Source organism: Microtus oregoni, unplaced genomic scaffold (assembly GCF_018167655.1).
Source record: "Microtus oregoni isolate MIOR12 unplaced genomic scaffold, Mior012 000027F_ref0000203, whole genome shotgun sequence".
NCBI classification, from domain to species: Eukaryota; Metazoa; Chordata; class Mammalia; order Rodentia; family Cricetidae; genus Microtus; species Microtus oregoni.
The window spans coordinates 2374105-2402055 of record NW_024543086.1 but is presented as its reverse complement, the minus strand read 5'-3'; the positions used below and the strand labels follow the sequence as shown (position 1 = coordinate 2402055).

Genomic DNA, 27951 nt, shown 5'->3' with positions numbered 1-27951 from the left:
TCCTTGAGTCCCACATACTTTTTACAGAATGCCACTAATCACCATGTTCTTGCGTTCAAGTAAAACTTGTAAATGCTAGGTGGGACAGCCAGACAGATTTCCAGACCCCTTCATGTCTATCATGCATCTCTAGGAAGACTGAAGAACAGAGCAGACATCATATGATGGAGGAAGGTCATTGGTTAATTATAATAAAGAAACTGCTTGGCCTCATAGGTTAAAACATAGGTGGGTGGAGTAAACAGAACAGAATGCTGGGAGGAAGAGGAAGTGAGCTCAGACTCGACCGCTCTGCTTGGGGAGCATGGCGTCTCTCCTATGAGGCCAAGCAGTTTCTTTATTATAATTAACCAATGACCTTCCTCCATCAATCATAGTCTTCAGAGACCAGCAGCCACCAGGTAAGAATCAGGAGGCAGGAGAGTTCAGGGGCTGATAGCCCCCTCTGGTGGCCTCACCACTGTAGGACTGGCTTGACAAATCTTTCTTGAAAAGCTACAAATCGGGGTTATCATCGCTGAAGTCCTGCTGTGATCTGTAGTTGCTGCATATTTCAGAAACAGAAAACACTGTAGTTTAAACACAAATATTTTAGAACAGACAAGGGAAGCCCTAGAATTCAATCACATTATAATGTATCGTATTTCCAGAACTATAAGAAAGCATAACCAACTCTAATGGTAATATTACAGTCCCTTCTATTTGTCTGTGAGGGAAATTAAACCTGTATGTTTCCACGATTTTACGACCCCTTAGGGAGGGGAGAAAAAGTGACATTTCAAATTACAATAAAATAGATAAAACATGATCATGAAATACTTTTAAATTCAGGATGTGCCTCCAGCTTGCCATTGCTTTTTATTTTTTTTAACTTTTTTTATACCTCTCTTAATGGTTTTAATGATCAAGACAAAAGTCTATTTCCTGTATTACCCATGATTATGTTGACTAAAGGAAACTCAAAATACTAAAATGTTTGTTTGAAAGAACGTTCTGCATTGAGTGAGAGACTGAGGCAGTGTTGATATAAGAATTAGGATGATGTGAACCATGAATTTGAGTATAAACAGCGGAGGGTCACCCTCTCCACCACTTCTGGATGAACCGACACAGAACATAGCCCTGCAGCTGGAAAGGCTATTTGCTTTGTTAAATCCAGTTGCTGTCTTTGCAGTCTCAGGCAGAGGGCTCCTCAGAGGGTTACTGGGACTCATTTTTAGGGTAAAGACTGTCTGCAATTACGTTGAAGACATTCTCATCATCTTGGGTCTGGGCAATTGTTATGTTTCGCCCGGGTCCACTCTTAGAGACACGGTACAGTACCAAGCTGCAGAGAAAGAAAAAGAGAGAGAGAGATGTTGAAGAAAGAACAAGAGGTTACCTTTCAGGTCTAAGCAGAGATTTCAATCCAGATATATGTTCAAGACTCCAGGACACCCATTGACAAAATTCTTAACAGTAAACGGCACTACACAGGGCCCTCCTATTAAGTCATAGAAAAGTTTGTTTAATAGGCATCAGACAAACTAAAAATCATTTTTTGAAAAAGGCAGTTCATATTGGAGTCCTTCAAGATACTAATGCCATGAAACACAAAAGTTGGAGGTCAAGAGAGACAGATATCTAGGCAGCTAACAGAGCTACCTGATCAGCACGTGCATTTTGGAACTGGGCTAGAAACTGGATAACTCATGTATTTACTCTGCACTGTGATGCTTTAGAAGTCTAAAGAGAACCTTGTAAACTGAGTGAGAGTCCCGGAACCCTGGGAAAAGGCAGAAGGAAAGAGCCAGCTCCACGGAGCTGTCCTCTGACCTCTTCAGGTGCCATGGCACTTCACAGCACCACACACAAACCACGTACACTATAATACAAGATTTTCTTTATTGAGAAAGAAAGGGTCTTGAAACATTCAAAGCATCTAATCCTCTAACATTAAGCATGGAGGAGAAAAGCATACACAGTTCTGTTACACTCCCGGCAGACTCAGAAATAATCTTCCTCTAAATCCTCTGCTCCCTTGGGTGTCCTTGAACAGCCTACCTCCTAACCCTGTCTTCCCCAGCACACTTCCCTTAAAGCACCTAAATGACCTTTCTACTAGCTTATATGCTCTGAGATATACTTCATCACTTCTTAATGGAATAGGTACGCAATGAAAGAAAACACCGAAGGAAACAAGAGTGGGTCAAACAATTCCTTCCGTACCAGCTCCAGGAAGCAAAGTTTACAAATCAGTGTCCACCTATAAGAGATTAGGATCAAGAGGCCTTCTGTTTCTGTCCTACCATAAATACATAAATACAGAATGCAGAAAGTATTTCTGAGAAATAAGGGTAACAAGAAAGAGACTCATTAAACTTTATTTGGGGATCCAACCTACAGAATAAAGGATAAGTATTTCGGAGCACATCTGTAATCCCAGAGTGAAAGAGCCTGAGGAAGGAGGATTGTGAGTTCCAGCCTGGCCTTGCTACACAGTAAGTTCCAGGCCAGTCTGGACTACATAGTGAACCCTGTCTCAAATCAACCAACCCAGCAATGAATCAATTAGTAATGAATGATTTAGTAGCAAAAGAGAGCATAGAGATATTCTCAAGATTGTTAGTTCAAAAAGAATCCACACAAGCCATGCCAGCTTACCTTGCAGGCCTCGACCTCGACCTCGACTTCTTTTTCTTAAGGATGACACCTAAATTGGGGTGGGAAAAGGTGGGAGAAGTTGAAGGGAGAATTGCCCATGTCATCAGAAACACTCATGACCCTTTCTCCTAATCAAGGATGTTGTCTCGGTTTATGATTAAAACGTCCCCAAGTAACTTTGGGTAATTCCTTTCTGTAACCTCAAGGAAAGATCTTTCCATTCATTGGTGTATTCATCCACATAGCCTAGTTTTCTTGACTAAGATTGGTAAATTTTTGTTCACTTAGACAAACAAAAAGTCTCGATTTTTTTCTAACGGGCTGTTAGAGAACCAGCCCATAAGGGAAGAATAACTAACTATGGACTGATGAAGTGAACACATTTGTGGTGTTTTACTCAATTGCTAAGTAATTGCCTTGGGTCGTTACCTGATATGTAACCCAAACCAGCCACAGATTTGTAGAATGCTGGTATTATAGGCACATGGCACATTTTGGATGAACAGCTTTTAAATGATTAGAGGGAACCATCTGAAATCTGACAGGCATATCCTTATTCCCCCTTTCCTATGAAGCAGGTTAGTAATGGGCTCATGCATCATGTTTTGTAAAGTCCATGGCTAACACTTTCTCTGTACAGTTATTCAACTCATAGAAAGGGCCATATAGGCCTGGGTGCCACCTACAAATAGTCTGTTCCCGCATTAGTCATGGGGTTTCCAACCAATGTCTCATTCGCCTTTTCTAATAAATGCATTTAACAGTACATTCAACAGAATAGTCATCAGTATGACCATGAGAAACAAGGGAGATCCGAGGGTAGGACAGGAGGGAATATATCAAAAGTCTTACAGTGACCTAAAATATCAAGTCTATCTGAAATGTCTTGTGTCATAGTATTTAAATTTTTATGGAAAATAAAATGTTTCCTTTTTGATGCAACAACTGAAAGACAAAGGACATGATCAGGAAACAAGAGTGTTGCCAAGCACTGCAGCCTATTTTTGTGAGCCCAGCACGGGGATGTTGGAGGCCAGAGGATCTGGAGCTGGGGGCCATTCTCAGCTACCTAGTAAGGTCTGTACCAGTGTGGAGTACACGAGATCAAGTTTTACAGAACAGGAATCTTTGGAGACACACAGTAGCAATGGTTCAAGGTCACTGAGCAGAGCACTCACCAAGCATCAGAAATCAGCCACAGAGTTTTGTGGATCCTAACATAGGCCTATGGGAGTGGATGGTTTAACATGAGTGTGCTGGATCTGGGGATACAGAAGCCATGAGAACTCAAAGCCCCCGTGGCATGTGCACTTTCTTAAAGACAGAGAGCCCTGGCTCTCCTTCCTCGGGGACAGCTGTGAAATGACTTACTGATAACCCCAATGCACGCGAGCAGCAGCAACAGCACGGCAGCAGTTGAGACGCCAGTGTAAATGTCGTTACTCATGTTCTTCTGTGTCTTCCACAAAGAGACAGATTCCTAAGGAAGCAATAAATAAAATAACAGCAACAATAAATGACCAGTGGTAAACACAAGGGAGGGACACCAAGTGAGAGGAACAGAAAACAAATGCTTGGCCTTCACCTAGACTCTAGGTCCTAGAACTTCATCTTTGCAGGGTTGTGGCTAGGCTGGTGGTCTCTGAGGTCGTAACAGGCAGTGGAATCAGTGTCTTTGATGATGATGGAAACATGATCTATGTTATATGAGGTGATTACACAGCAGATGCCTCAGTCAAAATTCTAAGTACATGCCTAATGTGGGTTCACACATCATGCACATGATTATGTCTGTTTAATGGTCTGTAGGGTATTCTCTAAATGCATCATCTTATGATACTAATAAAGAGAAAAAGAATAGCTTATCTGTAAGTTAACTTGCTCTCAGTGTGCTCAGCCCCTGTCTGGTCCTTCATCACAGACCCTACTTGTCTTGTAAATGTGACTCATGATTGTATAATTTTATAAACATCTAATACCAAATGGTTAGCATTATATTAATGGCAGGTTATATTATCATTTTAAGAATACATTTATGTATTAAATATGAATATATTTAATAAATAATACACATTTTATATTTGATAGATACATACTAATTATATATTATATATTAGTACTTTGTATATTATATAGATTACATATGCTAACATATTAATATATTAACAACTAATGGAACAGAGACCCTGAATTAGAAAGCAAGGAGAGGGTAAGTAGAAAGCTTTGAACAGAGTTGAGAAAAAAAAGAAACAATACTATTATATTCAATAACTTTCTAAGAATAGTAGTAGAACTCAGCTTAAGGATACAGTCTGATTACTACTGTGTGATCAACCGAAATGCAGAATCTCCCTTAGTACCCTGGTACAGGTAATGAGTGAACTGTACATACTGGAAGAAGCAGGAGACAACTGAGCAGCAGGTGAGGCACTAAGCTACTAAGCTAAACAGAGACCATGAATGGTTTAACTACAAGGAAAGGGAAGTCACAGACCAGGTCTTTGCCCACCTGTGAGCTGCATCTATGGGGTCACAATCCAGGCTCCTCTGTTAAGTCAGGGAGATCATGGACAAGTCAGCTAAACTCTGTGAGTGCTGGCTCTAGGTCCTCAAGCAAGGTGTTCAGTGGGTTCTTGGGGAGGGATTCTCAGGTATTCTTGACAAAAAGGCTATGGGGAATCTAAGGTTTGTTTGTTGTTCTGACAGGTTCTCCTGATCTCAGGCTGTTCTGAATCTCACTAGTTGACAATGACCTTGAACCTCTGCTCCTCCTTCCTAACCCTCCTGAGAGCTTGGACTTCACATGTGTCTGTGTGTCTACCGTGCCCATGGAACATTTACTTCAGAACATGTTCCTGATTATGAATGGCAACAATGCTTATCCTTTCTCTGTAATCTTCACAGATTTTGTTCAATTTCTTTTCATGAAACAGAGTCCAGAAAGTTGATCTCCTGGTTCAACATGTTTGCTGCTATTGACAGACCTAGGGGTGCAAACCTTAATCCCTGGACCTAAGAGGTGGTAGCAGGAAGGTCAGGAGTTCCAGATCCTTCCCGGGTACATAGTATGGGCAAGGCCAACCTGAACTCTATAGGATTTGGCCTCAAACAAGCAAAAACAACCTGAAAACAAAACCACGTGCTTCTGTGCATTCAATTTCCTTGCACCTAGGGACAGCTTGACTTCCGAGTCCAGAGTCACTACGGCTTATTTTGAATTCAACTCTAAGTTATTCCTCCGTGCTGCTAAGTATGACCGTTTCTCAGGTAACTGAGGGCAGGAACAACCTTGATATGCAGTGCTGTTTGGTTTTATATGGAGTCATATGTCTGCTCCCTTAGTAGCACGTACTTACTGGTGTCTGATATTTAACTAGTATATACAGATTCTTTCCACAACTGCCAGACCACTGGGTGCTAATGTCAATTAAGTCCTTATATTTTTAGTGTCAAGCTGGGCACGTGACACAGGCCTGTAATCCCAGTACTCAGTAGGCTGAGATGGAAGATTGTGAGTTCTAGGCCAGTCTGAGCTAGGAAATGAGACGATGTCTCAAAGAAGGGAGAAAGTTATGATGGGATTTACTCCTATAATTTCAGTTCTTGAGGGACAGAGGTAGCAGGGTCAGGAGTTCAGGGTCATCCTCAGGTGTGCAGTTAAATTCAAGGACAGCTGGACTATGTGAGACCCTTCTCAAAAATCAAACAAAAGAAACTTACATTAGCCTTTATGTGTTATGTTCTGACTGTCAATAGGTATAAACCCCTTAGGCCATTTGGCCCTATACAGATATGGCCACCTTGTCTTGAAGTGTCTTGTGGCTTGGTAGATTTGGTGGTTCAAACCTGGGGTCTTGCCCATACTAACAGGGCTCTGCTACTTCCAACACAATCCCTATTTGGCTTTTTTTTTCTTATCTCAACCAACATATCTCCTACGCTAACTACACACATGAAAACAAACCTTGTTTCTTCCTGGAGCCAAAAGAGAAAAAAAAATCTATTGATAAATTTACTTTGGCTATTTTGTAGAGATAGAACTCTGGCAAGAATCCCAGAAGCAGAGTGCCTTTGCTTTTTCTCAAGCTTAGGACACAAAACTCTAGGAAAAATCATGCTAAACTAAGACTGTCCAAGTCCTACTACCATCTGTGCAGGTTTGTGTGTGTAAAAAAAATATCACCAGTGGGCTCTATAGTGAATGGCCAGTGGGTAGAAAACAATATGAGGGGCCTCTAAACAAACATCTTAAATTCAAACATCCTTTGTAAGCATCTTATTCTTCTTTTTAATTTCTTTATTTTTATACCTTTATGAGTTTATTTATCTATAGTTTTTGAGACAGGGTCTCACTATGTGGTCCAAGTTGTCTAATGGTCTAAGATGTCCTCAAACTTCTGATATCTTGTTTTAACTTCCTGAGTCCTAAGAATAAGGAATATACCACCATCTGACTTTTTTCTTTTCTTTCTCTTTTTTGATACAAATATCTATGAACTAATTTCACAGACAAATCTTTAAATACAAATTGTTTCCTAGAAGATATACAAATGAACATAGCTAATAAATGAGGGAGAAATATGCTTACAGTGTAGTTATTCCAGGAGCCGTCTGAGGATGTCACAGTGTTATTCCAATCTGCTCAACAAGAGGGAAAATTAATTATAATTGCAAAATTTAGTTTTTTGCTACATCTATAAATATTACCCACAAGGCCAATATGTCTTATACCATGTAAGGGTTCGGATTTAATATGGCAGGAGATTCATTGAACAGCATGTTATGAAGATTTAAATAATCGAAGTATATTTGAAAAATCTATTTTATATCAAGGAATCTATTGTTTGCATTGTTTCTAAGTGAGTATGACTGAAACGCAGAAACCACTTTCTGCTGATATCTTACATAATATAAGGGTTGCAACACCCTGACAAGGAGTCCCTTTCACTGCATTTAAAGATGATGAAGCATACATGATGACTCCATATTTCTAATTTTAGCAAATGACAGACATCTCTGCTGTCAGTGTACACGCAGTGCCCACACAATGAGCGGAAAAACTACCGGTCTATGGGAGTCCCCAACAACTGCCAAAGCTGACATTGCCCAGCACGAATAAAGTTGAATGACTCATAGCCCCTCTCGTTCTCACTGTACTGTGTTTACATTTTACTCTCTGTGAGAGCCCTGACAAGGAGCCACAGGCAATGACTAGGTGTAGGCAGCATCTACAGTCTGGGCTCTGTTTGTGAGCTAGGCCCTTAAGTAAGACCTTGCAGGAACAAGAGGAAGTGATTCAGTAAGGTGAAGCCAAATCAGAAAACTTGAACTCAGTCCTGACCATATTCATTAGCAAAGTGACCTCATAATCCAGGTGCTGCAATAAGCACTTAGGAATGCACGCATGGGCACTCAGCACTGTAGGAGACACAGGCGATGTTATTATTGTTATGTGATGGAAGGAGCAGGGAGCAGGGGTGTGAACACTGTGGAGTTCACTTTAGAAATATCGTACCGCTTATGTAATGAGGACAATTCAACAACTTCTCCAAAGATGTGTGCCTAGAATAGGGGACAAATGGAAGGGTGTGTGTCTCCAAAGGCAACTAAAGAGTTTCCTCAATCCAGCAGTGACATAAATTACCATAAACTAATGAAATGGGATGGCGCATAAGGTTCCTGGCAGGCAGATATGAAAGGCAGGTGGTGACCCATGTGACACCCAAATCCCTTTCGATCCTAATATTTCTTGCTTTTGCAGAATGTTCACCAAGAGAGAGATTCCATAAGCACAGTAAGGACTCACCCAGGAGCCTCAAGTTACAAGGCCAAAATGCCAGAAGTCAGGGAAACCAGGGACCCAGCTGCTTCGTTCCCTGCTCCACTCGGCAAAGCTCTCCTCTGAGCAGGGTTAGGTGACATGGCCTTACAGAGCCTGAACCCGCTCCTTCCTTCTTCTTCACACCTGGGAACAGTGGCAGACAGCGGCTCCTGCTGCCTTGTGTTTGGATCTAGTTTCATTTTGTTTTTCTGCCTGGAAACAGTTCACACTAAGGATTTCCCTCTCAACATTGAGAGGTCGCCATTACCTAATCCTTCCTTACTCTGTGGGTTCACTGCATATGACTTTAAATTAAGTTGTCTTCAGGAAAGCCTAGGAAAAGGTCAGCCACATAGATGAGGAGACCACAGAGAAGCAACTTATGAGAATATTGAGTCACACACATACGTTAGCACACACACACACACACACACACACACACACACACACACACACACAACCACCCAGAGTCTTGCAGGACTGGCCCTGTTAGGAGGTACCTCAAGGACATATGGGTCAGCTCTGCACCACAAAGGGCAGCCTGTGGCAGTCTCAACTGACCCCTGTTGATAGTGTGGAGATGGCTGAAAGAGATGGCAGAGCCCAGCATCTCCACAGCTGGTCAAGCAGCGCATGCCACTACAGTTTTAAGGAGAAGTATAAGACCCAACCAGAATGTGGACGGTGGGACAGAGTGTACCGAGTGAGTGAGGATCAGGGTCTCAGCGCTGCAAGTCTATGTGGTGCTTCTGTTCATATACTCAACCCACCTTAGTCCACTTGGGTTGTTATTCCAAAACTGCTTAGAGTGAGTAAATTATAAACAAAAGAAATGCATTGGTCATAGTTCTAAAGGCTGGGAAGTCCCAGATCCAGACACGAGCTGACTGGGTAGCTGCTGAGGGCTCCTTTGTTCAGAGATGATACTTCTTGTGTGTCCCCAAGGGAAGGAAAGGGAAAACCAGGCCCACCAGTCCTCTCCCAAAGGATCTAACACTGTGCACGAACATCTTACTTTTATATCCTAATCACCTTCCAGATGACCTCAGCGTTTAATTACACATTACCAAAGGAATATATGGGAACACATTGAGACCACAGTGCAACTTCCCATTTCCCATGTGAGCTTTAGACTGACAAGGCAAGAGAGGAGACTCTTTGCTGTCCTGGAGGAAGTACAAGTGACAAGGTTAGTGCGGCAACCAGGGAGCTGGTCCACTGTTTTGAGTCCCAAACAACTAAACCCAAGGATGAGCCTGGGATCAAACTGAGTGATTTGCTTTGTAAAAAGAGTCACACAGATGGGTGTTCCCAAGTCATAGCAGCTACCTTTTTCCTTTACTTTATTCTTTTACACTGTGTGAAGATGTGTTACTGAGACTCATTTAAGAGCCAAATGGTCAATAGCTAGGCAGGAAGAAGTTGGGTGGGACTTCTTGGGACAAAGAGGACCCAGAGAGGAAGAAAGGTAGAGTCCCCAGTCAGACTGAGGGGAAGCAGGATGGGGACAACAGGGTACAGATAATGGAGCAACATGAAAAGAAAAACTAGATTAAAATATATGTGTTAATATAAGCTATAAGAACTGTTTAGAGACAAGCCTAAGCTAAGGCTGAACTTTCATAATTAATAATAAGTCTCTGTGTCATTTTTTGTGAGCTGGCACACCAAAGAAAAATCTGTCCACAGTTGCCTGTGCCAGTTGTCTGGGCACTCTACCTAACAGTGTAGGTGTGATCTACACTGTAGCTATCACTTATGACCCAAGTCCCCCATCACATTTTGTAACCACAATATTCAGTAAAAATTTATTACAATAAACTGATTTTACTTTTAAAAAGTGCCATTATGTTCACTGAGTAAATAATGTCACAGATTCAAGAGAGTGTGACTTTCTGTAAGTCACACAACTGTTAGGCAAGACAGAGATAGACCAGGAAAGACAAGAGTAATCAGTGAGCCCCAGAAGGAAAGCCTGAGGCAGGTGGCAAGGCAATGGCTCATTGTCCCGGGATGGACAAGAGAGTGGTTATATTGCTTATTCTGTTAACACATTCAAGAAACTTTGGGGGAACCACTGATAAAAAACAGATTTTCTGTTGAGGCAATCTATGCTGTTCGCAGACATTTTAAACCAACTGGCCATAAGCAGCAAGCAAGGCACACTTGCTGAGGGTCAAATAATGTAGAAACTCCTGTTTCTAGTCCTTCCCTCCCATTCCTGAATATAAACAAATATCCCTCCGAAATCTGTATCACAACATGGCTTATGGAAGAAAATGATTTAAATATAAGTTTGTTATAAATTACATCTTGGAGTATTGTTTCTAAACCAACAGCACCAAGAGGGATGGGGCACTTCTTTCAAACCTCCAGAGATCCATCTTAAGAGCCACCAACATCACATGTACACTCAATGTAAAGACACCTAAGTGCTCTGTATGGAGAAGTCCATACGCATGCCCCAGTGTGTCCTATTCCTTTCATAAACATCTCACTTCTTAGTGACCCTGTGCTCAGGATCTGAGTTAAATCTTGATAAACTTTCAACACTTTATCATGTTGACTGTCCCTGACATTCTTTCCTTCAAAGAAGCCACCCAGCCTAGCTTGACCTGAATGGAGGTGCTTATGGAAAGGGATGTCTGGAGGATTCCATCGGGGTGGAATGGAGCTGTGCCTCTGTCTCTGTGAGCACTTACAATGTCAGATCTGCATTGCTGCAGAGGGCGTGTGCTCTTCAACACCAGCTTTACCAAGATGTGGACCTTCCAGGGGATGGGGCAGGGGGGCATAGTTACCTGCAGGGGTGTAGGATGAAGTTTCTGTCACCTCAGCTGTAGTCTGACTTGGGTAAGATGTAGTGGGTTCTGGAATGAGAACAATGCAAGAACTGTTTCAGCTTTGGAGTTTGGACCCCACTGAGGAAAACAGAAACAAATCTTACCATTGCCTCTCCCAATGCCTACCCCAGCCTCCTAAGCAGGAATGACTCCTTCCTACTTATTTCTGTATCTGCTGACTCCTCTGAGAAATGTACCCAAAGATAGGCAATGCCTGTCATGGTCCCACTATCCTGAGCAAGTGAGATGTGTGTTCTAATATTCTAGACAACTTTATTGATCTTCAGGATTGCTTCACACTTCCCATTCTGGACTCCTGAACTCTAACTGGGGTGCATGCCTCAAGGTGCCTGCACTCATAGGCAGAGGAAAGTGAAATTCTGTGTAGGAGCAAACCTGGTATACAGAGCAAGTTCTGGGACAGCCAGGACTACACAGAGAAATCCTGTCTTCAAGAAACCAAAAACCAATTCCAAAACAAAACAAAAAATAGACTCCCAAACTCCTTTGAAACATAGTTGATATGAACACATGGAAAATTGAACACTTAGTTAAGATTATGGTTTATCAAGTCAAGGGTCATTTCACCTTCTAGAAAGGGCCTGGATGTTTCTCATCCCTCTTTGTGAGGCTATTGTTGGGACACAGCTAAGAACTCTCCACCTATATTAAATTTCTGTCTTGACTCAGTGTCTGTGTGTCCTACAGATGCTTATAAGAAGGACTCTGTGTCCTGAGTCACCATTGGGTTTTTACCTGGTGTGTGAGTCTGCATGTGCGCTGGTGTTGTTGGAGCAAAGGTAGAGACTCTGGGTGATGCTGGCACATGTGTGAGTCCTGTTGACAGAGTTGTGGGACTCCCTGTAGTTGTGGGTCTTCCTGTAGTTGTGGGTCTCTCTGTAGTTGTGGATCTTGTTATAGTTGTGGGTCTCCTTGTAGTTGTGGGTCTCCCTGAAGTTGTGGGTCTTCCTGCAGCTGTGGGTCTTCCTGTAGTTGTGGGTCTCCCTGTAGTTGTGGGTCTCCTTGTAGTTGTGGGTCTTGTTGGAGGACTTGTGGGAATTTCTGGGTTTGGAAATCAAAATGAAATAAGGATGAGTCAACAAGAGACAAGAGTTTCTTCTGTAGCACTAGTGAGAGGCTTTCCCCACCCAAATTCCTCTCCTGAACTTCTCTTATTTGCCATTGACCAACTAGGATGTTGTGGGGTGGGGCATTAGAGACAGCTCACCAATAGGAGGAAGCTATAGCGCCAGCAGGGAGATGAGAACAGAGCCTGTTCCCAAGGACACATTATAAATGACAGCTGTCAGGTCCTCAGATCTCTCAGCATCTCTGAGACTGAGAGGGTATGGGGGACTGGGACTTCTCTCAGTGATGACTGACTTCACCCACAGTTTCCAGGCCCAGTGGAGCTTCAGTCAGTCCTGAGAGGACACAGCATATAGCCCTGCATCTTAGCACACACATCCCACACGAATCCCAACACAAATGGGATTTGCATATTTGGATAGAGAGTAGACATTGTCTTCTATGGTTTCTTACAATCTAACAGAGACAAGGTGAATACTCCTTATCAAAAAAAAAAAAGGCTCGTTCCTGGAGTTAAAGTATTTAACTCTTCCTTAACAATTCAGAACAGTTGCATATAAATAATATCTTATGGGTCAGGCTCAAGTATAAACATTATTTACATAGCATTCATATAACTACACATTACATATATAGCTTAAAAGGTAACTTTAGAAACTGTGGATAATTGTGCACATGATAGTGTCTTGGCATTGAATTTTCCAGATGCATTTCAAGTCCATGCTCAAAAGGTTCCAGATTTTAAATCTGGATTAGGCAGGTTCAACTTACAATTTACAAATCAATAGCATCTGTTGTATTATTTAAACCATAACTTCACCCATTAGCTTTAGCTTCTTATTGACTAACTCTTACATCTTATTTTAACCCATTTCTATTAATCTGTGCATCACCATGAGGTCATGGCCTACCAGCAAAGTTTCAGCATGCCTGACTCTGGCAGTGGCTCCATAACATCTCTCTCTCTCTGACTCTGCCTTCTTTCTCCCAGCATTCCATTTAGTTTTCCCCACCTACCTAAGTTCTTCCCTATCAACAGGCCCAAAGCAGTTTTCTTTATTCATTAATGGTAATCACAGCATACAGAGGAAAATCCCACATCACCTCCCCTTTGCCATTTAAATAAAAAGGTTTTAACTTTAACATAGTAAAATTACATATGACAAAACAGTTATCAAGCAAGAATTATGGTTATGATATTTATTTATATCTACTTTATCTTTTATCATAATTAAGGAAAACCATAGTCATAACTATCGATTCTTTAAATCCACCAAAGACTCTACCTAAGTAAACAGGAAATACTTTGTAAACAACTTCCAAAACTCTAGAATTGACAGAGACATCTGACTGCCTGGACAGTCACCCAATGTTTTTCTGCACCATTGGGGCATCCATCTTCAGCCTCCGGGCCCATAGTATTCGACAGACTTGTCCATGAAGCAGGAAATTTTAAAAACAGTTCTGCCTATATTGGCAGTTTGCCAGTCACTTTCTCCTGTATCCTGCTGAATGTCTCACAGACTCTTTCATGAAGCAGGAATCCTGAAGGATCGTCTCACCTTTAGACAAGTTCAATAGTCATTTCTCTGTGGATCTTGCATGTCCAGTTCATCTAACAAACTCCATAAGGAGCCTCTTTGATGCCCATCTTCCTCTTGTAGTAGATTGGTGCTGTCAGGAGCAGATGTGTCTCACTGTCTTGAATTAAGATATATTTTAGGACTTCATCTAAGCAAATAAAGTTGTTCGGTGCCTCTAAAGAGAATTATTTGGTGGCACATGCCTGTGTTCTCAACACTGGAATCAGAGGCAGTTGAATCAGGAGAGCATGACCATCAGAGGATAGCCTGAGATACAGGAGAGTATGTCTTTACACAACTCAAAAGCAAGCATTTAATCAACATGTTCATAAGAACTTTGTGTTTCCTTGTTCTAGGAAAAGAACAAATTACTAGCAAACAGAAGACATGGTTCACTTACAAGAAATAAGGAAAGAAAACAAAGAAAGCTTACCTGGTTTAACTTCCAATGAAAAGGTCACTTTGAGATCATTGAACCATCCATGAACCTCCACGCGACAACAATACAGACCACTGTCACTCAGGACAGCATTCTCTATTGTCAAGGACATGTTTCCTCCTGAAATATTCCCCTTTAGCTGGTATCTGCTGCTCCTCTGATAGGTGACGCGGTATCCATTGGTCCAGAGTAGTGTGTTGGTACAATGAGAAGATGGACATGCCCCTTGGCCCCAGCATGTGGTAAAGATTCCACCACGTGTTGAGTAAGTACACGGCAGTGTGACAGGGTGACCCACTACCCCCTTCACTACTTCATAAGAATCCACAGCACCTGTGATGTAAGAAGGGGGGAGAGGGGAGGAAATGGAGAGTTAGTATCCAACATGTTCCCAAAATTTTGCTGTTGTTCTTAGGAAAAATTACAGGGAGGATGGGCTGCAGTCCTTCTTTTTTATTGTTTTGCTTGCTTTATTGTTTTGGTTCTGGAGGGGTTTTTGTTGTGGGTAAATATAAAAGGGAATGACAACTTAATTTTTGTGGTTGTTATCCTTTGGTTTTCTGAGCCAGAATCTCACTTTGTTGCCTTGGCTGACCTGGAACTTGCTGCATGAACCAGGCTGACTTCAAACTCCCAGAGCTCCACTGCCTCTACCTCCCCAATCCTCCAGTTTTATTGCTTGAATTGCAAGACTGTAAACATTTTCCTGTTAGCATAGTCTTCCTCAGTGTGATCACTTAGTGGATACACTTGTGAGCAAAAAAACTCTGTGGCGTGATATTCACTCGCTTTTCTTCTTTCTTCTTCAGAGTGTGTGTTTCTTTTGGAGACAGGGTCTTGCTCTATGTCTCATGGTGACTGAAAATCACAGTCCTCCCACCTCTGCCTCCTGAGTGCAGAATAATTAGCATGCCCCACTGAAACCAGCATAAATGTTTCATCATTAAACTTCTAAAACTTTATTTCAGAAGCCAGGCCCATAGGCAACTCTTGTATACCCAGAACTCACTTATCGTCCCAGAACTCAGGAGGTAGAGGAAGGAAGATGAGGAATTCAAGGCCAGCTCACTAATGAGTTCAAGACAGGCCTAGCTTTTGGAGACCCTGTCTCAAACCATCTCCCCTTCTCCTCCACAGTGCAATGACAACAAAATCACTAACTCTTCCCCATTCCTAGTCAAAGAGCAGAGCCCGGCCTTTAGAAAAGCACTGTTGGCTTCAAGGCAGAAACTTAGCAACTTCAACATCAATTGTCTGAAAGGGTTTGAGAAAACCACCAGGAGGGGCTGAGGCTTATTCTGAACTTTATGATTATCTCTTTATAAACAAACAAAAAAAAAACCAAAACCAAAACCAAAACCAAACAAACAAAAAACACTAAGCAGCCCTTTTTATGAGTTGGTGACATACCAGAACTTGAGCAAGACCCTTGTAAAGACCACTTAACCAGAGAATATGCAACCGATAACTTTAATGATACAATTTTAAAAACTAAAATAATAAAATATACACTGGAAAAGAATTTCCAACACCAATAGTTTCCAAAGGGAACTTTAAGGGAGCTCTGAGGGCTGAGGATGGAGATCAACGAAACAGTGCTTGGGCTAGCCCATGCTAGCCCCTGTGTTGGATAGCACCACTGAAAACAAACAAATAAGTCAACAAGAGCACAGAACAATGAATTATAATATTCTCCAACTAATCACCTACATGCAGGCCTAGGATGTGAGTCTGGACATGACCCAAGAAAACACAGTCCTAACTGTATAAAATGAGTATATTTCTGAGACATACATTACTTGATTTTGCCAAATACTTTTTTTAGGATCTCAATTAAAATACATGCTATATTAATTAAGTCATAGAATATATTTTATCTCTCACTAGTGATCCCAGTTATTGAGACGTAGAGGCAGGAGGATCAAAAGTTTAAGGTGATCCTTAGCAACCTACAAAGTTTGAGGCCAGTCTGGACTAACTTAGACCCTGTCTCAAAGAAAATTACCTTATTCCTTCTTTGCCCCTTTTCATAGAGCACTTTGAATAAAATTTTTTTAAGATAAACAATTGAAAGTGATTGAAATAAGCAAAAATGCACAAAAATGCAATGAAGGCTAATTATGACTAGCCATCCTGCCTGGAAATCTCTGGTTCTGATTTTTAAAATAACCCAACCATTCATTATCTTAGGCATGCATGAGTACTTATCCAATATTGTCCATGACAGGCATACATGTGTTCCCACCTCTTGCCTGACATTCTCTTTCAGATAATGTTTATCTAGCCATAAGTTTGGAAATTCATACAGGTTAAGCAACTTCCTTGGAGCTACAATTTATCCTGGTTCTCTGCTCATTACATAACCGATGATCAAAAAAGCCCAAGGATTGTCATCTCTCCTGTCACTCTAGCCTCCTCAGCATCCCCCAGCTCATCCACTCACTTACCTGGGAGAAGAAGTATGAGGCCAGAAATGAAGACTTGAGGATGCATCATGGTGCTGACCTGGAGGACAAGGAGAAGATGCTCTGGTTGCTGTGGCACTCAGCACACTGTACCCAGGCAGGTCTGCATTCTGACTGTGAATCACACAGGCCTCACTGCCAGGGACCCTGTCCTCCCCAACACCCTCTTCTTTCCTGGTCCTTCTTCACATACAGCCAGCAATCTCACTTCTGGTCATGACATAAATAAGGCAGCAAGCAGAGAAAACTGGAGGCAGAGACAAGAGTGTGTTCTCTTGGTAGAACTCTTAAGCAAAAACCAGACTTCTAATAGCAAAGGTGCACTTGCCTCCTGCTGGACACAGAGCTGTTTCTGCCCCGTAGATACAGGGGTTAGTCCCTGAATCTCAACCACCTTAATCATAAGCAAGATGCTCTGAGCCAGACTGCTGCTGCATACAGTGTCTGATATCACATCTTCCTGGGGGATGTTATGGTGGATGGTACATGTCTTCAGATTCCAACATCTAGATTTCAATGTTCGTTTCTTAAATGGTAAACCATAAAAACATGAGTAAGCCTGCCTAGTACTTCATTAACTCCACTTCTTGTCAGAAGAATCCATGACTTCCTCTCAGAGAGGAAACTTTGCCCTGTTACTAGTCTTCAAGATGGAAATAGTTTTCATGAATCCTCCAAGACTCATCTTCAGGCCCGGGCTTCTGCACTATCACACTAACAGCCCCTGTACTTAGAAGAGATCAAAAAACTAATGCTGCAAACTGGTGGCCAAACAATGATTGTAATGAACACTTTAAACATCTTATTTATTATAAGAAATTCAAAACATATAAAACCAACTTAAGACACAACTATCTTACTTTTTATCAGGTACCAACCATTCTGTCCCTTTAGAGTTCTATTGAGGAAGGGTAGTATACTTGGGCATTCACTGCCTCACACAGTCTGCCACCCTTCTTGACACAAACTGTCACTGAGCCATCTCACAGGGTGTCCTATGGGCTATTGCTCATAAAATGAAGGGAACAGACATGGATGGCTAATAGCTTTCCAGGCTCCCAAAGGAAACCTTCTCCACATTCTGGAATTCAACTGAGTAGTGAGGTGAGCTCTGTAATGGAGCAAGCACCTTGCTGGTGGCTGGAAATCCTTTTCTTTTCTGACTTTCCATGCTTGAGAAGAACACTTGAGTTCATCTCAACTACTGAAGTTTGAGTTGTAATTCCCTGTAGAATCCACCTATGAAGATCCTGCAGGGAGACTATGGAGGGTTGGAAAATTGTAGATACCGAGCCACAAATAGTATAAATTCTCTCCCATCATTCAGTAGCCGTTTACTACCAACCCCTGCATCATCCTGTGACAATCAGGAACAACTTCTGGAATGTATTGTTACATTTTCACACAGTCAGCTTCCACCAACCCTATAGCTAAGAATTATAGAACACCAGAAATCTATAAAGAGATCCCTGTGTTCTATTGTGTCCCATCTGCCTGATATTCCCACCAGGATCCTTGGTAAATGCATCAATTTATGACTTCCTTTTATCCTGGGACTGTAAACGTTCATATAGCCTCTTCTACAGTAGAGCATGAAATTCATGATAAAATAACCTATATTGTTTTGAGCCTTGGTCACTAAAATTTTTATTCCCATAAATCCCTATTTTCTTTGGAATAAGAGCAGCATTTTTCTAATTTATTAAAGATTACATTTAAAATAGTTTTTGTATCAGGCAGTACATGCGCATTCCAGGGGACACACACGGTCAGAGGACAACTAAGGGTGGCTGGTTCTCTCCTTCTAAATGCAGGTTATGGGTGTTGAGCTCAGGATTGGTGACAAGCACCTTTATCTACTGAGGCATCCCGTGTGCTCAAGGGCAGCATTTTGCACTGTCAAAAGCTAGGAGAACCAGTGCTAAAGTGGCCCACACAGAATTAAACCATGCCTCCTTCATTCGAAAGGCAACATGTTATAATGCTAGATTTCCTATAACCTAGGACCAGGCCTAATTCCAATGACCATAAGAAGAATTTTTGAAAAGATTTTTATTTCAATGCAGTTATCATTAATAAACTAAGGATAGGGGAGTATGATTCAGCACAATAGGGATGTAAAGTATCTAGAATTGTGCAAGCAACTCACCACGGGAAAGTGAGCAACCAACAAATAAATTCACAAACAATGAGACAGCTGTCAATGTGTAATCAGACCATGTCACATCCCTCTGACAGCCTTATCTCAGTTCTCTCAAGGAGTAGGGAACCCAATTTTTTTTTTAAGATTTATTTATTTATTATGTATACAGTGTTCTATCTGTATGTATGCTTGCTGACCAGAAGGGGCACCAGATCTCATTATAGATGGCTATGAGCCACCATGTGGTTGCTGGGAATTGAACTCAGGACCTCTGGAAGAGCAGGCAGTGCTCTTAACCTCTGAGCCATCTCTCCAGCCCCAAGGAAACCCAATTTTTTAACCAGAGTTTTTGCAAATGTCCCAGTTATATGGTCTCTGCCTGGGGCTCAGATTTGCTTCCCTGACCTCCTGTCCCACAGCCACCCAGGCTTTTTTCCCAATTCATCTCCTGAGGTCGTTGTCCAAGTGATGCTGTCTTGACTCTTCTTCTTTTATCCCAGTTCTCACTTTTTCTTCCCTCCTACTGAACCCAGTTTAACAGTCTGGGTCATTTCCCCTGGACCACTTGCACCAAGCCCCTCTCAGACCTCAGTTGCTCATGGCTATCATGTCCTTGTTTTCCCGAACATCCACCAATGTGGGTATGATGGCCTGGTCTCTGCATCTTTTCCCTCCTGGACAGTGCTACCAAGTAGAACCTTTGTTGTTCTTACTCTTTGTTTTAGCAGAGCTGACATGAGTTTATTAAGGCAAAATGAAAAGGAGCTCCCAAGAGTAGAGGGGCCCCCAACTGAGGAATACTGGAGTACTCTAGAACTCTTCCATTTTGAAAGAGAGTTTCCTTCTAACCTCTCTCTGTGTCTCCTCTCTTTATCTCTCTATCAATCTGTCTGTCTGTCTGTCTCTGTGTGTATGTATACATGGACACACACATTACAAATATATATGTATATATACATACACACACACTATATATATACATATATATATATATATATATATCACCTGAAACACACTAAAAGTTCCACTTAACACTCTTGACAATCTTCCTGCCTCTCCCTCCAGCATGCTGAGAATACGGTAGTGTGCCACCATGTCCAGTTAATAGGCCCTTCTCCCACAAGGGTGTTAGTATGGATGAGCTCTGTGGAATATTGTTGTGGCCACCAGGAATGATTTAGAACTTAAAATGTGGCTAGTACAAGTGAATAAAAATTTTCTTTTGAGACAGGGTCTTTATATGTATCCTGGCTTTCCTGGAACTCACTCTGTGGAGCAGAATGGCCTCAAACTCAGAGATCTGTCTGCCTCTGCCTCCCAAGTGTTGGGTTTAAATGTATGTGCCACCACACCCAGCTAGATTGAGAAAAAACACTTTTTTTTTGTTTTGTTTTTCAAGACAGGGTTTGTCTGTAGCTTTGGAGTCTGTCCTGGAACTAGCTCGTGTAGACCAGGCTGGTCTCGAACTCATAGAGATCCACTTGCCTCTGCCTCCTGAGTGCTGGGATTAAAGGCGTACGCCACCACCACCACCCAGTTGATTGAGAAAAATTTTAAAAGATTTGCTTTTATTCTATCTTAAACTATATATGTCTCTGTGTGTCTCTGTGCAATTGAGTGCAGGTGCCTGCTGAACCCAGAGACATCAGGTCCCCTAGAACTGGCATTACGGGCAGCTCTGACCTTCTGATGTGGATGCCGGGAACTGAACACACATCCTCAACAGGAGCAGTACAGGCTCTTAACTGCTGAGCCATCTCTCCAGCCTCCGGTTGAGTAGACATCATTTTAGTTTTCCATCTGATTTTAATTATTTAGATATCACACACGGCTACAGTGCTGGATGGCACCAAGCATAGGTTATATTTTCCTTTGAGGTAATTTAAGAGAGGAGAGAAGACATGAACAAAAGGAAATTGAAGGGTGTGAGAAAAGACAACTTCCTCATGCAGGGTTGGCAGGGTAAGAGGATAGGAAGCAATCTCTTAAATATTGACACATGAGCTGGGCAGTGGTGGTACACGCCTTTAATCCTAGCACTCAGGAGGCAGAGGCAGGTGGATCTCTGTGAGTTCGAGGCCAGCCTGGTCTACAAGAGCTAGTTCCAGGACAAGCTCCCAAGCTACGGAGAAACCCTGTCTCAAAAAATCAAAAAACAAAATGATATGTAAGAGTCAGGAGGGATGGATCCTATCTGTGATCCCAGCACCCAAAATGCTGAGTAAGGAGGATTGCCATTAGGTTAAGGGTAGCCTGGTCTACATAGTAAATATCAAGCTAGACAAGGCTATAGAGTAAGACCCTGTCAATAAAGGTAAAAGCAATGTGTGGTATAGTTCTGTATACCAATCCCAGCATTGGAGAGGCTGAGGGAGGATTGGCAATGCTGAGCTAGCCTGGGCTAGAAAAGAGGAAAATATAAAGAAGCAAAACCAATGCAAGTAACAGGAGATGCTAAGATCCTAAGGAAGACAGGTGAAGGGCAGAAGTGTGGACAGGATGAGGTTGGGAGCTGAGGAGCTGATGCATTAAATAACCACCAATATTTCAGGTTCAATTTATCCACCTTAGCTTATTGGCTCCCCCAAGACCAGCCACTGTACCCTAACATTTGAAGAGAACATAACCCAGTGGAAGTTCTTATTATTTTATTTGTTACTTTTGTAGTAAACTAGCTGCTGCTGTCTGTGGATGTGCGCAGGCCATGGAGCTATGGGAAGGGAGAAAACACCTATCAGAAGTGGTTTCTCTCCTTCCACTGCTGTTAAGATTACAGGATCAACGCTGGTGTCTGGTTGGCCAAGCACTTTGATCCCCTGAGCCTTCTCAGGGATGATGGGATTTTTCTTTGTTAACTCGAGCTTTAGGGTCAACTGTGGCATCCTTTAAAGGTTACTCATCACTTGTAGGGGACTACTGTGTGACAACAGGACTCAGGAATGTAACAGAATTCCCAGTTACTTACTAAAGAGCTTCATTTGTGAGAAAATGGGGCTAACACACTGCCTAAATCCACCTCAGTTGAGTCTCTGTTCTTTATTGTTGCTGCCCACTCTGAAAGAGTTCAGCTGGTTGAATTCACTTTATTTTCACCAAAACAAAATGCCATTGGTCCCCCCACAATACTAGGTACTCACTGAATCACTCCATTGTACCTCAGCCCCACCACTTTATGTTAGGACTCTATCCACAACCAGACCCTGAAATCCCCTCCAAATCATCATATATCCTAAAGCCCTCTGCCTACCCTGCTTACTATGTTAGCCAGCCTTCTCCCTTCATTTTCTACTTACATTAAAATGCTAATATTAGGACTGGAGAGACAGCTCACAGTAAAGAGGGTCTGTTGTGGAATATTATTTATGATGTGTTACATTTGCTTATGTTGTGTAGCATTTGATTAACGATGGAAAGCTGTGTTACTTTTGTTTACGCGACATCTGTTTAGCTCTGTGAAGCCGTGATTTTTGCCTGTCTAAAGCACCTGATGGTCTAATAGAGGGCTGAACAGCCAATAAAAAGGCAGGAGAAAGGGTAGTTGGGGCTGGCAGGAAGAGAGAATAAATAGGAGGAGAAATCTGAAGGGAGGAGAAGGAGCAAGTAAAGGAGGCGAGGAGGACATGAGGGGCCAGTCGCCTGGCCGGCCATGAAGTAAGAGTAAAAGATGAAGTAAGGAAAGGAAAAATCCCACAGGCAAGACAGACAGGTTAATTGAAGAACAGCTAGCTAGAAACAAGCCAAGCGATGGCTGGGCATTTATAACTGAGAAGAAGCCTCCATGTGTGATTTGTTTGGAAGCTGGGTGGCAGCCCTTACAGAAGGGGAAAAGAGCGAAGGGTAAAAGGACCGAAAAGGACAACAAGAAGGGTCGGCTGCTCTAGCAGAGGACCAGAGGATAACCCCAGCAGCCTCAGGTGGGTCACAGCGACCCTTACCTCCAGCTCCAGAGAACTGGAGAAGGCTTCTGCACTAACATGCATGGATCCAAACAATCACAATCATATACACGTAATTTAAAATAATTATGAAATCAGAAAAGTAGATAGATAAAATACAAGATATTCGAGTTTACTATAGCAAACACCACTAGAATACTAAATTGTTACTGATTTCACATTTATGCGTAGCTACAATATATTGTATATGATTCTATGAATTTTGAATACATCAGTGACTCAAAGATCCCTGGTATCATGAAGTTTGTATTTATGTAGAAAATATGTTAAGAAAAACATTTTAAAAACTTCAATTCAGTAGAAATCTCAGAGATGTTAAAGAGTTTCCCCCCATTGTGCAGGGGGACGGCTGCAGGCAGACAGCAGTCTTAACCATTTTACTCCCGGATGAACAAGTGAACAAAGGGGGAAGACCCAGAAAGCATACAGCAAGCAAGGGAGCTCTAGTGGTACCGTGGAGGGGTATGGGTGCAATTTCTACGTGGTCTCTCAGGCCCAAATGGACTTTCTAATACTTTCACAGAGAGGGTGGGGTTTGAGCAAAGCTGAAGAAGACTTAGTTAACCAGAGAGAGATGTCACATGAAAAGAAAGAGGGAGGGCGAAGGTCCAGAGGCAGGAGAATGCCTGTGTCAGGGGAGAGGAACAGGGAAGGACACCAGTGCAGGAGAACAGGGAGTGGGGCAGGGGTGGGGGGCAGGGACAGAGCTCAGGGGTCACTTTGTGAGGATTGTTCTTTTCACAAGGAAATACAGTGTCATTGCTGGGGTGCAGAGGTGCCAGGACCTGGTGACCTCTGGGGACTGCTATGACAGCTAGGATGACATGCAAGGATGGCATAGTTAGGGGTTCTCAATCTGCGGGTCACAACTCTTTTGGGATCAAAGGACCTTTGCACACTGGTCGCATATCAAATATCTTACACATCAAATTTTATGCTTATTCATACAAACAGCAAAATTACAGCTGTGAAGTAGCGATGAGGTAATTTTAAGGTTGGGGGGGGCGCCACAACATGAGGTATTGTATCAAAGCACCACAAATTTTTTTTTGTTTGTTTGTTTTGTTTTTTTGAGACAGGGTTTCTCTGTGGCTTTGGAGCCTGTCCTGGAACTAGCTCTTGTAGACCAGGCTGGTCTTGAACTCACAGAGATTTGCCTGTCTCCCGAGTGCTGGGATTAAAGGCATGTGCCACCACCGCCCGGCCTGCACCACAAATATTAAAAGAGCAAAGAACCAATGCTTTATTATCTGTTTCAGGCATTCATTGTAGAAGAGATAACAGAAGGCCACATGATCAAGGAACCTAGCACAGTTTGCTCTGCCTTCTGAACCCAGCAGGGACTGTTTTGGTTTCATTGATCACATTGCCTTTTGTTGAAAAGCAGAAGGCTAAACTAGGTATTTTGGGGAAATCCAGTGCTGATGGGAAATGCCTTTTCTGGGTTTTTGTTTTGTGTGTGTGTGTGTGTGTGTGTGTGTGTGTGTGTGAGAGAGAGAGAGAGAGAGAGAGAGAGAGAGAGAGAGAGAGAGAGAGAATGAGCTAAGAAAAGGCCCCAGGGCCTCCTGGGGAGGGCCTTCCTTCAAAAGCTCAACAGAGAAGAGGTGCCCATATACAGGCAGAATCAGCCCAAGGAGCAGGAAGAGCATAAAGACAAGGAGGGCCTGAGAGGCAAGGTCAGACAAACGCAAAGGCACTGGCAGTGATTCCAAGTCAGAGCTGCAGAGGTCCAGGGGACCTTACAGCTGCAGGGCCAGTGACTTCCCATGTGGAGACATCAGGGGAGATGGTGTGAGGAAAAAGAAAGCAAGGCAACAGCTGGAAACCCAGAACTAAGTCTGTGAACTGATGCTGTCTACACAGCTGTTGTCTAATCAGCTGGATGTGGGCTCTAGACCCCTAAGACTGAGACTTTGATTGAGTAGAAGAGCGTCCTGATGCTGGAAGGATAGAATGCTGAAGGTCAGAGCTAAAGTTATCTCAAGGTATCTTACATTTTGAATAGCCATTGACAACAAGTTCAGCTTCAACAATGTTCTTTTAGATAAAACTTGAAATGCAGACTGGGTTGGCTTCACCCCCTCTGAGGCTGGGAAGGCAATAAATGCAGCATCTTATGACCAGAAATCTCTTTGCCTTGCTGTAGCCCCTGCCTCATGAGCCACCAGTGGGGTTGGTTGGTAGGCTGGTTGGCCTTTTCATTTATTTAGTTATTTTTGTAGGGTCTTATTGAACCTGAAGCTTGTTCTACCTCAGGTTGATCTCTCACTTACAGAGACCCTCCTCCTCAGAATGCTGGGATTACAGGCATGACCCAACACACCCAGTCATCCCTCTGTGCTTTGTAAAAACATAAAACTCTGGTTTCCATTTCTGATACTATCAAAGTTCACACTTGGCCTGGAAGTACAGGCCTGTAACCTTAATTTCTAAAAGGCTGAGGCCGGGAGAACATGAGCTTAAGGCTTATCTAGGCTCCCTGAGCAACTTGGTCAGAATCTGCCTCAAAATCAAAAGTGGGAAAGTGAGATTGGGAGACTGGAGTTGGAGGTCTTGCAGAGAGACCCTGGTGTCCATTGTTGGCACACAGAAAAGACATGTAACAACAACAACAATAAAGAGCTAGGTCTGATGGGTGGTGGCACACTCATTTACTCCCTCAACTAGGAGACAGATGCTCGCTGATTTCTGAGGTCCAGGCCAGCCAGAGCTATATATATATATATATATATATATATATATATATATATATATGACCATGTCTCAAAAAATAAGTGAATAAATTAATATATAAATAAATGGTAAGTAAAAAGAAAGTTCATAAAATCTTTTTCCATTGTGGGATGTCACTTAAAATGAATTGATATCCTAATGCCAAGGTCACTCAAAATGGGCTTATAATCAAATATTTTATTATCATCTTAAAGAAAAAGTCTCTATATAATATTTGTTTGTTTGTTTTCAAGACAGGGTTTCTCTGTAGCTTTGGGGCCTATCCTGGAACTGACTCTTGTAGACCAGGCTGGCCTTGAGCTCACAGAGACCTTCTACCTTTGCCTGCCTAGTGCTGGGATTAAAGGCATCTGCCACGAATGTCTGGCTTGAAAAGTCCATATTTGTATATAGCCACAGTTTGATAACACACACACACACTCACATTAATGGAAAGAGGCAAGATGGATAGCATGATAAATACCTTTGGGTTTTTGATATTTTTAATTCAAATTCTCAATCAAGAAGGATAGCCTTTAAGTCATCCTTTAGCAAAGATGAACTTGAACTCCTCGTACTGCCTCTGTCTCCCAAGGGTTGGAATTGCCAGTACTAGGATTACAAGTGTTTGCCAACAGGCTGGAATTTTTTTTTTTTTTTTAATGATAAAATGAACAGGATAGAAGCTAAGGGAACAGTTCAGCTAAAGGAAGCTCAGAAGTTCAAGGTTATCCTCAGCAAGGCTTCCTTGTGAGGAAAGGCTGGAATACAATAAGCCACATCTCAAGTAAGTTGCACGAGATAGTTTATGCACATAATGGGGGGGGTAGAGGAGAAGGGGGTGGGGTGGAGGAGGGGGGGTGGGGTAGAGGAGGGTGGGGTGGAGGGGGGGTGGGGGCAATGGCGGACTGCCACGAGGATAATGCTTAGAGGACAGGACTTATTAGGCTGGTGGATTCCAAAATTTTAGTATAAAAATAGAATGAGTGTTCATTATGATGTATATCTTACATTTTCTGACTCGTGTCTTATTTTTAATAGTTCAGAGGTTAGATAGGGGAGAGACTTGAGGGATGGGGCATTGGAGAGGGAAGGCACAACCACCCCACAGCTCCTGGAAGTGAGGGGAAGTAGCAGGTCAGACAGACAGACAATTGAGAGGGTAAAACTGCAGTCTGGAGAGGGTTGCACCAATTCTCCTCAACATAAATGCATGCATTTATAAATATCTTATGAGGATTTTTTCTAAATATCTCCCCAATATTTAAAGAATTTAATGACTGCCCGGTCATTGAAAAATGAATCCCAAATGTTACAAGCTGCTCACCAACCCACAATAGGAACCCCATTCCCTTCCCCAACACTTCAGCTAAAGCAAAACTTTCCTACTTCTGGCCAAGCTCCCAAACTTAACACAGGACCTCAACCCCCAGCAGCTCTTGTGAGGCTCTCTTTCCATCAAACAAATTATTTCTTACAAATATCTTTACTTTGCAAACCCCAAATATCAAGGAGCAAGACTGCAAAAGTATCTATGCCCTCACCTCACTGGCCCATTTCCATGTTATATACAATATTACACATTACTTAGACAAGGGGCTAAATATATAGGGCTTAATCTCAAAGGACCAGACAATTTTCTACAGGTTTCTTATTTCACATATTAACTTTGCTTTAAATCATTTTTTTAAATATTTATTTATTATGTATACAATATTCTGTCTGTGTGTATGTCTGCAGCCAGAAGAGGACACCAGACCTCATTCCAATGGTTGTGAGCCACCATGTGGTTGCCGGGAATTGAACTCAGGACCTTTGGAAGAGCAGGCAATGCTCTTAACCACTGAGCCATCTCTCCAGCCCCCTGCTTTAAATCATTTTAATAACTTATCTATGAAAGTCCATTATTCCATTTCACCTTCCAAGAGTCCAAAGAACTCTGTTGGATGCTAGCTTGCCTTAATGTCTGGAGACTCACTCCCCATTGTCCTAATGTTCAGCATACAATCCCACATCACCTCATACATAATTCTATATGGTACAGAGACTCCAAATCCCAATTGCTACTCTCCTGCATGAGTCTGCAGAAGACTGTACTTACCAGTTAGGTAGGAGAGCCACAGCTTCTGGTTACAGTCTCTCCTAGTCCTCTGCTGCTGATGGAGGCTTCCAGATCTGCCCATGGATAAAGGCAAGTCTCTTTTGTAACTCCATCTTTATCTCCTGGCCACACCTTCAAGTGTTTTGTTTGAAAATT

The 27951-nt window shown here is 42.3% G+C and overlaps 1 protein-coding gene across 1 annotated transcript; it reads right to left on the bottom strand.

Annotated features, from left to right (window-relative positions):
* Positions 1-312: 312 nt before the first annotated feature.
* On the bottom strand, positions 313-27907 carry LOC121463940 (hepatitis A virus cellular receptor 1 homolog). Its single transcript, XM_041676520.1, has 10 exons — positions 27796-27907; positions 16866-16923; positions 14413-14751; positions 12348-12369; positions 12064-12185; positions 11266-11334; positions 7232-7281; positions 4015-4123; positions 2644-2692; positions 313-1327 (listed from the first exon to the last, which is right to left on the bottom strand). The coding sequence occupies exons 2-10, from the start codon at positions 16912-16914 to the stop codon at positions 1201-1203; spliced, it is 936 nt and encodes a 311-aa protein (XP_041532454.1). The 5' UTR covers positions 16915-16923; positions 27796-27907; the 3' UTR covers positions 313-1200.
* Between the last annotated feature and the right edge of the window lie 44 nt (positions 27908-27951).

What these genes read in the sequence shown, in the direction of transcription:
- LOC121463940 (XM_041676520.1), bottom strand. Translation starts at nt 16,914, where the DNA reads ATGATGCATCCTCAAGTCTTCATTTCTGGCCTCATACTTCTTCTCCCA. An exon ending in GCTCCTGGAATAACTACACT is followed by an intron (nt 4,124 to 7,231) that starts GTAAGCATATTT and finishes TTGCTTCCTTAG; the next exon opens with GAATCTGTCTCTTTGTGGAA. An exon ending in TCGAGGTCGAGGCCTGCAAG is followed by an intron (nt 1,328 to 2,643) that starts GTAAGCTGGCAT and finishes CTTTCTCTGCAG; the next exon opens with CTTGGTACTGTACCGTGTCT.